Source organism: Plodia interpunctella, chromosome 25 (genome assembly GCF_027563975.2).
Source record: "Plodia interpunctella isolate USDA-ARS_2022_Savannah chromosome 25, ilPloInte3.2, whole genome shotgun sequence".
NCBI lineage: Eukaryota > Metazoa > Arthropoda > Insecta > Lepidoptera > Pyralidae > Plodia > Plodia interpunctella.
The window spans coordinates 1628681-1640794 of NC_071318.1; the positions used below are offsets into that span (position 1 = coordinate 1628681).

At 33.8% G+C, this 12114-nt stretch overlaps 1 protein-coding gene across 1 annotated transcript in view; it reads left to right on the forward strand.

Moving 5' to 3' along the window:
- Positions 1–382: 382 nt before the first annotated feature.
- LOC128680951 (retinal homeobox protein Rx1-like) overlaps positions 383–12114 on the forward strand; it is a 40128-nt gene continuing 28396 nt past the window's right edge. Inside the window, exons 1-2 of the mRNA XM_053764467.1 lie at positions 383–791; positions 11730–11986. Coding sequence (XP_053620442.1) covers positions 395–791; positions 11730–11986 — 654 coding nt within the window. The 5' untranslated portion in view covers positions 383–394. The remainder of the gene's footprint in view (positions 792–11729; positions 11987–12114) is intronic.

The window sequence follows — 12114 nt, forward strand, 5'->3', positions numbered from 1 at the left end:
ATGTAATGTTTATTTATTTATAAGCAAATACGTCACATAACTATAAAACTAAAAAAATATAAAAAAATCTAGCCTCTCAAAGAAAAGTAAAACTTCAAAATTCCTCAACAAAAACACACAAAATGTGAATACTCGACAACTAAACTTAACCCTCAAACGCACTAACAAACTCGACTCAAACACCGGGCACAATCGGCCCAATCAAATCGAAAAAACTATTCAACTCAAACGCTCAAGGGAATGCTAATACGCCGCTTCTTGCTTCTTACCAAACAAAATCACTTCGCGACCCCAAATTCGCACTTTCAATGGGCAATTTCGCTCGGCCCCCCTTGGGCTAAGCCCCGCCTCGAACCGTGAGCTCGACTCAGTGTCGCGCGAGCCTTCGAGCAGGATGGACGCGTCTGAAGATCGGTTCTTCGGCAACCGAACGCCGGAGCGTTCCGAATCGAACTCCCCACGATCCCAAATGAGTAGTCCCAACTCCACATCGTCCATTAATGTTACAGATCAGAACATATCATTAACACAACACCAGCAAAATTTAGAGACGTTAAATCGCATGGGAATGTTTTTTCACGCTCAACAGATGCAGTTAAATCAGAGTTTTGACGCGGTTAAGTCTAGGTTAGGGTTTACGCAAGTGCCTAGTGTGAGCCAGGGGCCGCGGCATACGATTGACGCTATTTTGGGACTAAATGGGGGGAGGCAAAGAGTGCAGAGTGAGTTTGAGCAGAGGGAGAGGGAGTGCGAGGCTGTGCCCGTGTCGCCGGGGGCGGTGGAGAGTGCCGGTAAGATATATTTTTTATTTTTAGTATTTATGGTGTTTGATAAATATTTTGAAAATCAGACTTAATAAAATAAAACTTCGCATACTTTTAATTAAGGTCAATTTCAAGTATACAAAATAACATCAGAATATAGCTTTATTTTTTCACATTCAAGCTTAAAAGTTTAGATTATTTTATTAATGATCAAGGTCATTAAATGATAGGTACAAATATTGTAATTGTATTTTATATATTATATTTTTGTATGTATGTTATCCTCATTCATATTTATTAGGCAATAAAAAACGTTGCCGTTATTGGCCTATAATTGTTATTTCTTATTTTAGTGGAAAATATTGTGCAATGACAGATCAATAATAAAACATTCAATATTTTCTCTAAAACTATATCAATACTAAATAAAATAGTTTTTTAATTTCCAAATAGTATGTAAGTTATTAATTTTAAATCTCAAAATACTCGGTTCTATAAAAATTGATCAACAAAATTTTACTATTAACACAAAGTTTACGTGAAAAAAAATCATATTCATTTAAGCAAATTAAGCAAAATCTTATCTTCTTTTCAATACAAGCTTATTTTCACCCAATACGTGTGCTAACCAATCAAACGACGGGTCGGAAAAAATATTTAAATTTATTTCTAATTTAAACGTATCATAACATTATAAAAAAGCTTTTGCACATATATGTAACTAGCTTTAGCCCGCGGCTTCGCCCGCGTGAATTTCTCACGGGAACAGATACATTTCCGGGATGAAATGGGTGTATAATGTCCTTCTCCGTACTTCAAACTACATGTATGTAAAATTTCATGAAGATTGGTTGAGTAGATAGAGCCCGAAGAGGTAACAAACAAACATACTTCCACGTTTATAATATTAGTTAGGATTCTGTAGCACCGAGGGTCTACGAATAGGCGTAGCGGCCTACGCCGTAGGTAAGTGCTACGCGGCCCGCCCATCACCGCTCCGCACGCCTTCCGTCGGCGGAAACTTTGCTATTATTTTGAACTCTGATTATATTTGTTTATATAATAAATAAATATATTAGGATAAATCACACAGATTGAGCTAGCCCCAAAGTAAGTTCGAGACTTGTGTTATGGGATATTAACTCAACGTTACTATATTTTATAACAAATACATATATAGATAAACATCCAAGACCCGGGCCAATCAGAAAAAGATCATTTTCCATCATGACCCGACCGGGGATCGAACCCGGGACCTCTCGGTTCAGTGGCGAGAACCTTGCCACTGCGCCACCGAGGTCGTCAAATATTTTTAATATCAAAGTGTTCTTTATAATGTATTATTATTATACTTGTTATTTTTATGTTGGTTAATGGTTGTAGCTAAATGACTACAAAGTCTGCTGTCGCGCCTGTTTTTAAGATTTCTTCATCTAAATAACGCGATGCATTTTGATGCCGTTGCCCTTGTCGTTTAGACAAGTTAATGAATACCATTATTGCATATTATAAAACAAAGTCCATTGCCGCGTCTGTCTGTCTGTCTGTACGCGAAAACAGCATATTAGATCGTGCAAAACCGGGCCGGGTCGCTAGTTCAAAATACATTAGTTTTACAGAAGAAATTTCTTCATATTCAGGTATAAAAAAATCTATATAAGTATATTTTCTTTTATTATTCTAAACCAAAATGGAGTCTTTAGCGATGTGTTTCGAATTAAAATAAATTAAAAATTTAATGTTAGAGTAGACTAATTATCTTGCAATTGTGTTAATTACTAATTATATAGTATTGTTAAAACAGTGTTAGGGTTGCCTCTGTTGGTTGGGTATAAAATAAAATGTATAAATGCATTCACATAACGAAATAGGGACCAACACTGTTTGAATGAGTCTCTTTCGGCATTTCTTCTCAGCAGTGGTCGTTCCGAAATGCTAGTAGTTTGTAGCTTTGGTAAACATCATTTAATTTAGAATATGACATGAAAAAGTGCCTGTGAAGGCCTAATTTCTGACTAAATGATTTGATTTTGATTTTGAAACACGACAATTAAAACACTTGAATTGAACAATTTTGACGATTTTATGACGTCACTTGTGCCCACTATCATACAAGCCCTATATATATATATTGATTTTGACACGTGGTGAATACTATCTGATTTAACTTGTTGATAATATAATTATTATTGTTAATACTATAGATCTACAATTTACTGTGACACGTTTGTTTTACCATGTTTTAAGGCAAACAAAAAATAATGGGTAATGGAAATTAATTTTATTTTATTTGTTTAAAAGATTATCGGCTAAACGGATAACGTAGCAAAAAATATCAACTAAAAGCTATTTAGAAATATTATACTGTCACATTCAAAATAGAAGTACGAATAAGTGAAAATTTAAGAAAACAAAATCGCCCGCCGGCTTTAATCTTTGCGTTGAGCCCTTTAATTTGATAGGTACCCAAGTTGTAATAATCGAAAACAAAGAATTGTTCACCAAATCCAGTTGCGTAATCGAATCCACGTCACCTAAACCAATCCAATGGCACGGCCGCCATGTTTGTTTTTGACGTCACCTATCTAAGAACACTCGGGTAGTATAACCAGAGATATATATTCTGATATCTATATATCAGAATATATATCTCTGTGGCTATAACGAATGTAAAAATACCTCAATACGTAAATCCGTTCAGCGGTTTTAAAGAATATTACATTTTACATACAAGATACGCCCGAAAAACAATACCCTTCCATTGCAGTCTGATAAAAAAATAGTCGACATGTTAGATCATTTTAACCAAACCTAAATCGCTAAGTCTTGAAACGGAATAAAATTCCCATATAATCATATTTCCTAGTCACGACATACATTGTACACGTGTATGGGACTCATACATATTGTATGAGACCCACGTACCGACTCATAAAGAGTGACAAGTTGGTCGCTGGAGATTCTATAGCAAATATCATTTTGTCTACGGAATGGATGATGTCCATTTTGTTTATGGCATAAAAACCGGTGAAGTGCTAGTCGGACTCGCGCACCGAGAGCTTTTTTGCTAATGTTTAGGTTATTTACCATACGCATTATATTTAGCAAATGGTAATTAGTTATAATTAAATATTTTTATTTATAACCTAACTATATACAACCTATTACTTTCAAATCGCCTCACGAACAAATAAAACCAATCGTGTCGATATAATACAACTATTAGTTGAAAATAAAATGATTGTGCTGATGTGATCTCTTTCTCAACATAATAGAAAGTTACTGACACGCAGCATCCGGTGTTCACAACAACCACTACTTATATATCATGTTGTAATTCAAATGTTATTACCGTGAGATTGGTAATTATCTTGGTATTTTTATGGCTTACTAGCATTTGCCGGCAGCTTCTCCCGCGTTTATTTCGTGCTCATAACTTATTATCGATATCTCAGGATCTAAGCGTATCGCGATGAAACCTATATGAAATTTTAAGTTAGACCCTCCGTTATGTAACTATGAAACGCATCAAATTCCATCTAATAGTTTTTGAGTTATGTACGAACAAACATGCAGACAGACAAACATTGTAATAAAATGTTTTCGTTACTCTTAAGTCCTATAAATACCACTCATAATTATTTACCTTTAATATTTCCTATGTACAGACATAGCTCACTTACAGTTTCATTATTATATATATAGCTTATTTTTATCGTATTTAAAGTACATAAGATCTTTCATAAGCTTATTGTCCGTGTATAAGACAACATTTTGTATCCGTATGAAAATTCAACTAAAAGGTTGATACCATTTTGTGCCTTTTCTGAGCTAATCTTTGGTACACCCTTTCGTACACCATCAGATATTCTAGCTGAAAAGTAGTACCAAGTTAACATAAATCAATACAACTTTCATCCTTATCAAAGATATTACTGTTTTGGACATAATAAAAGTAATTGAACAACAATAGATTGGGCCGTGATATTAAAAGGTTAAAAAAAATGATATCAAACCATAGATAAAATTATATATATATAATTCCTTTATCTTTATGTTAAACCTTATGGCAGACATTTAATAAAATAGCAATTTTTATTGTACCTATGCTGTCTCACTGCTGGGCAAAGGTCCACGCCATTTTCTCCCACTTATCTCTTGGCAGAGCAATATACGACCAATCTCTTAGAAAAACTGAATCCGATGCTTACAGCTGGAAAGATGGAAGAAACCGGCGAAACCAAAATGGCAAAAAACAAAAAGAGAGGTGAAATAAAATATGTACAGTTCGAGCCACAATTATGTACAATCAATTAATGAATTTATGAACGAAGTTCCTGTCGATGGAGTTGTGTTACATTCAGCTCTGTTTCCTGTCATAGATGTAAAAATGTATACACCTACATAAACACTTCTTTTTTAGCGTACAAATACAATGTTTATTACACGGACATCGCAATCATCAACATAGCTTAACGAATTGATATTTACCCATAATTACAAGTAGGGAATGCAGTTGGATACACGTTATAACATCATGACACTATCTCCATCAGATGAGCTAATGGACTGGTCAAGTGGTTGAGTCACAGGGTGATGTCTTTTTAGAGGCTTAAAATGATAAAAAAATATTCATTACGGCTGTCGATTTGTGTATGTACTTTGTTTGTAAATGATTTTATTTATTGCAAAATTTAATAAGGCAATATCTGCCATTCAAACCTGATGATGTAGATTTTTCAAAGAGTGAGTATTTTTAACATGTTCTTATTTTTTTATATGACTTTGTATAATCTGTGTTAGTATATTCAGATGTGTTTGTTTGAAATAAATGACTTTTACTATTTTGAATTATTAATATTGGTGGTTCTTTTACTTTTGAGATTGTGTATATGAATATATTAGTACATGTCAAAAGTATATAATCTAATAGCATCTCCTTTTTGTATATTGTCTTTATATTTTAGGTAAAAGTTTTAATTTAATGTAATTTCGTAAGATTATTGTGTGTTACTCGATCGATAACGTGTGGACCCTATAAAGCAATGATAGTTTTCATATTAAATACATTACTTAATAAAACATAGCACGCTTAAACAAAATATAATAAAACAATAATTTAAAATGTATTGCAATTTATATATCTAGAATGACAACGAAGAATAACCACTTAATGAAAGAGCAAAAATAAACACGGTATTATTTAAACATCAAGCTGTATGTGCCATTCAGTAGCCACTCGTCTATCTAGATTAGTATCAATAATACATTTTACAAAATGTATTCTCTTATTTGTTATGTAGACGTAAAATAAAAGTTAATTTACTTGTATTACGATTGCATATAATGACAGGTTAAAAAAAGGCATTGTGAGTCGCGTTCCAACAGTTTCAAAATATGGGCGTGTGGTGTCATTATGCTACTTGTATGTGGATAGTACTGTTATTAACTAATTTATACTACTTAATATAATATACGCGATAGTAAGTCTATTTGTTCGCTACATTTTCACGGTTTGTCTACAAATCAAATTTTCTCGAAATTGCGCTTTCATTACTACATAATAAGTAGAAGTACTACACCTAACTTTAGCCGGCTAAATTTAGTTGCATACACATAGATTAAGCCCACTTATTTTCGGCTAGGCTTAAGTTTTTAAACTCGAAATTTTTATCCCAAGACAGCCGGGATCTAATTAAAATAACAAAATCACAATAAAAACTGTGTTCAGCCCAGAAATACTCACCTACACGCTGTGTAAATCTGATATACAAATAAAGAAACGAGGTCACCTTGAGGTCATTTTAATTTGTGTGAAATTAATAATTAGTTAATCGAGTTTGTTAAATTTATCAGATCGGAGTTACGTGTTGCATGGAATCGTACTTTAAACGCGATCGTAAGGCGCAGGTTACCTTAATCAAGTAAGTTTAACTAATAGTTATAGTGAAAATATTTACCTTGTTTTTCATAAAAAAAATTAAAATATGTTTTGTCACTTTCTGTCACTGCCGCGAATACGCAATTTTTTCTGAAGGTTGAATTGTAGATAACGCTTTCTTATCATTAATACGTATAATAAAATTGAAGAATGGCCAATTTGTACATTGGATATATTTTTTTAATTCTTCATGGAACTTCTTAGTTACTGATATAGATGACGAAAATATAGTTTTGGAGATTTTTGTCTGTTTGTCTGTCTCTCTGTCTGTCTGTCTGTCTGTCTGAACGCACATCACTCGAATCTAATGGACCGATTAGCTTGAAATTTGGTATGTAGGTACCTTATATACCGGGTTAACATCTTAGATACATTTCATGGTTCCGGTAAATGGTCAGGTTCCCGTAGTATAATTGAAAAACTAATTATGAATCAAAAATTCCTCGGAATCCCGGGTTAACATCTTGTAGATATTTCATCCCGGAAAATGAGGAGGGTACTGTAGAAAAATTAAAATAACAATCCACGGAGCCGATTTACTTTAAAATTTGTAGAAAGATGTAAACAGAATGTAAATAAATTGTTTTTATCGATTAAAGTCTTATATAGATATAATGGGCGCAGTATGTATCAATATATCAGTATAAAACTCTTCCGTGACTGAGTGTCTGACTAGCTGACTGGCTGACTGACTGGCTGACTGAATGACTGACAGACAACATACTGCTGAAAACTGCTGAAATTTGGCATGTAGGTGAGCACTAAGAGAGTATTTTTGGAAATTCTACTCCTAAGGGGGTGAAAGGGGTGAAAAACTGTAAACATGAAAGTTCTACACCGTTAAAGTTAGTGACTTGAAAATTTGTATTTTGGTTGTTTACAACAAAGTAATGAATACGTGTTTCAGATTTTCCTGAAAATTTACCCTCAACCCCTTCAAAAGGGGTGAAAGATTGTATGGGACTTAATACAATTTTGGAGATAAGAAGCTGAAAATTGCCACACTTACTTTTTGTACTGTTATTACAGTAATAGTAAATACAAAAAAAAATTAAGTTTGTGGAATTTGAATCATATATGTTTACCAGTCTTACAGAGTAGGTACGCGATAAAAAAATTACTGAGATTTTGCTATTAACTCACGCGGGCGAAGCCGCGGGCAAAAGCTAGTTGGTAAATAAAATTTTAATAAAAATAAATAAATATGGATTTAATTTACCAATCGAATAAAAACATTTTTACATGTTACAAACTGCAAAATTGGAAATAATCGGAAACTTGATTACGAGTGCTCGCCTGTGCGGCTTACAATCGATTGCACTATTACGCGAGTATTCGATTATGTCCGCCGTTGACCGCACTTTAATCTGCATGATCGATTTGGGGTTGCTCTATTCGAAAGCATAATCGATTTGGTTGTTGTCATTTCCGAGATCAGCACGTATGTGAAAACGTGAAATTATTTTTTTTTTATTAAACCTGTCTCAATCAACCTCGCGTATTTCCATTTCACTCTCGGCTGTGACTGTGACACAGCAACCCTCTTTTAGAAATGCTATTGTTGCCTCAAGTGTCAATAATCTTTATCTCTGTTAGGTCACCGAAATCCATATCGATTCATGTGAGGATATGGAATGTTCTTTTTCTAGGATCCCGACCACAAGCCAGCCTATAAAAAAAATTGCACATTTTAGAAGATGAGCAAGTGCTTTCACACTCTAAATTACCTTACATACTAATTTCATCTCGCTGCAATTAATTTACAAACTCGATTAATAATGGACAAAGAAATTACGATTAACATAGTGAGTCATTAAACTGTCAAAATGAACGTATTAAATGATTCGTCGGCGTCGATAAAAACAAAATCGACTTAATCACAACCAATTAATAAATTGAAATCCGTCGAGAATGCCCGCCAAAAAAATCGACCGGCCATCTTGAAATTCATTAAACCCGCGAACCGAACGCAACAAATCTGACACATGATTAGGGTTGCCAGTAAAAAAACAACGAGACAAGCCATTATGGACGATAATGCCCAATGTTGCCAGATTATCAATAATTATTACAAAAAAACTACCAGATCGTATCGCGATAAGTGTAAGCGTCTTAATGCGTTGCCCATAATATTTTTATTTGTTTTGTATGCCTGCTTGTAATCTGTATAAGGAATCTTAATGCTTTCTCTTTCTTTATGTTAGTAAACGCGTAGGTGTGAGCGAGATAGGGACGGTTATTAGTCTTGTTTTGACTTTTGAACACTCAATCTGTGACATGATTTGTACAATGAAGGGACGTTTTGTCACGTCGTATCGATTTTTGATTTCTTAATCGGTTTTCCGAATGACATTTACATTTCGATTAAACAGTCTCATATTTGTTTCTCTTTTAATCTTTGCTATTCTCACAGAATGATTTTAAAATGTCACTAGTTTTAATAGTCATTCCATAAAAAATCTTAATTCAGTAGCATGGGGTGTCTAGAAAAATCTGAGGCATGTCAATCCGAATTATCGTTATTGATATATTCAAATATATTACGAGTATTTTTATAATAATTATTTAGAGCCATTTGCGTCTCTGAGCACCATTCTATAATTCATTTGGTACTGCGACAAAAAATAGTTTTCGTGTCTTTCTTACAAAGTTTCACAAGCTATTTTAGAATTAATTTCAAAAACGCAGCCTGCAAATTTTTGATCTCGAATTTCACAAAAAATCCATCAAAATCGCTTCAACAGTTTGTGACTAGCAATGACAATGTAACAGGCAGATTCGTATTTTAGAATAGATCATTGTAAAAATCGCCATCATTTCAATTACTCATCGCATATTTATTGCAAGCATTTTTAACGTTAAAACAATCAGTTAACAACGCACAACGTTTTCCCATCATTACTCAAAAGTAAATGATACACTTGCGCACTGCACAGCGGTGCTCGATCACGCGGCGCGGACAAAATAATGGCGCCGTAATGGCTGACGATAGCGTCGCTTCCGCAAATTTACAACGTGAATAATTAATTGTACTTACATTGATGCTCTTGTTTTATTAAGAGGGCAATGCCATAGCGCCACCATCATAATTTTATCAAATTCTTTTAATTATTAGATACTAAATAAAATAGCGCAGGAGATCTGCTACACTAGATAAAGGAATCTATTTGATAGTGTAATTTATACAATATCAAATGTAGTCACAATTTGAAGCGGTGGTGGTGGTGCAATGGTTAAGACGTCGTCCTGTGAACTGAAAGATCTCAGGTTCGAATCCTATTCGTGCCATTTAAGGCAACTGTGTATAAGAGATAATTAAAAACTTTTGTTAGAAATATTTAAAGACATTTTGGCAATTGAATTATAACATTAGCAGACTACTTAGGTGCAATATAAGTTATACAATATTTCTGTTATGCAGTATGAATTTTATCTATCATCGCAAACTAGTCTCCAAATTTGATGTGATTGCATTACGCTGCGATCCAATGCATTTAGCATAAACCAACATACATCCATGCTTGGTGTTGTAAGCTTAATTGAGTATTCCAAACCTATAAAGATCTCTTAATAGGTTTAGTTTGATAATTATTAATCAAATTCTCAATAAAGAAAAAACATTAGCTTGTGAGAGATATTGATCACAGTTACGAGAATGTAAAGAATAAGTATAAATAAGACACCTACCAAAAAGTAAGGAATTTGACAAAAAGTGAATTTTCATAATGTCACCAAAATTTTATTGCAGGGTCATCTGTCCTTTTCATATATTTCTTTACATAATGATTTAGCGCCTGTCTCTAGTAGTATATAACAATTTGGATAATTTTCCTCTCGTCACTATTAAAAATATTTAGTAGTTTCAATGAAGTTACCTTGTTTTATTACCATTACCTTAAAATGTTTAATTAATTTGTGCAATGAATTTACTTTATAATGTTACATTGGCTAGGTCCAGTATTAGTGAATTCACTGCACAAATTAATTAAACATTTTTAGGTAATGGAAATAATTATAATTTATTGAAAAATATCACCCCGGATAATACCCGGCTCATACATTCCCATCACACTAGCAGCATAAAAAAAAGTTAGAATATTAAAAAAAAAAGTTAGATTATTTGTTAGAATATTTATATTTGTTACAAATAATTTGACCTTTCCTGTAACCCTATATCTACAAAGCCTCCACTTGCTAAATTTGAATATAATTGCATTACACCATCGCTATTAGCATAAACAAACATACTGTTTGATTTATTGTCTATGTCTTGTACTGGGTAATTGCTGGACATAAATCTGGCAAGCGTGTTGAATAGTGAAGGTTCCGTACAGAATTTATAAGTCTTTGTACAATTGGATCAAGATATAACACTGAAAGAAATATATATATATATACTATAACATAAAAAGAAAAATAAAGGAATTTTATCGATAAGAGCCCAGCTCTAGTTTTTCATACTATTTCACTAAGGTAAAAGATTTTACGTGCTTTCAATAAAAATATAGTTAGTTTTCCAGCTGTCCACATCAATAACTATATTCATTTATGGGAAATTAAACCTTATTTTAAAAATTCGGCTGTGATTTTACGTAAAACCTCTTCGGGAAATGCTTTTGTTGCCTACCAAGTCGCTTTAGTCGTATTGTACGACATAAACGGGAGAATATGGAGTCGGCACCTGGTTCTTACCTCTCATCTGTGCGTTTTTACGGTTTCTTCCTCAGCCTTCAATAAATATCGATCATATGTAGTAATACTTTAAGACAAACCAACGGATGTCACTACAATTGGTTAATTATTTTATTCCTAGATGGCGCCAGCTATTCTTGAGTTCATATATAAGCTAATTGTACCTGTAATTCCTTCTCTTCGTCTCAGTTTGTATCGCATAATAGTACAACAAAAGTAATTCTTGAGTTTCTGTTTCGCCATCTAAACCCTGCTGGTCACGAAGCTAACAGTGTGAGCTATATCATACTCCAAACTTAATAAAAATAATAAAATTCCCGCTTCTCTTCCAGGCGAAGGTTCGTGTAACAGCAACGACGGTTACAGCCAGCGCACCCCCCCCGACAAGTCCCCCCCTGGTTCGGACGACGACACCCCCCGCCCCGGCTCCGCAGCCGACAACAAGAAGAAGCACAGACGAAACAGAACTACTTTCACAACATATCAGTTGCATGAGCTGGAGAGAGCATTTGAAAAAAGTCATTATCCCGATGTGTATTCGAGGGAAGAGTTAGCTATGAAGGTCAATTTGCCTGAAGTCAGGGTGCAGGTAAAAGATTTATTTATTGATTGTTTATTTATTTGTAACTAGCGACCCGCTCCAGCTTCGCACGGGTGCAATATTACAATTTCCTCTGGAATCTATTTAAAAAACCGGCAACAAAATCCGTTGCGTAG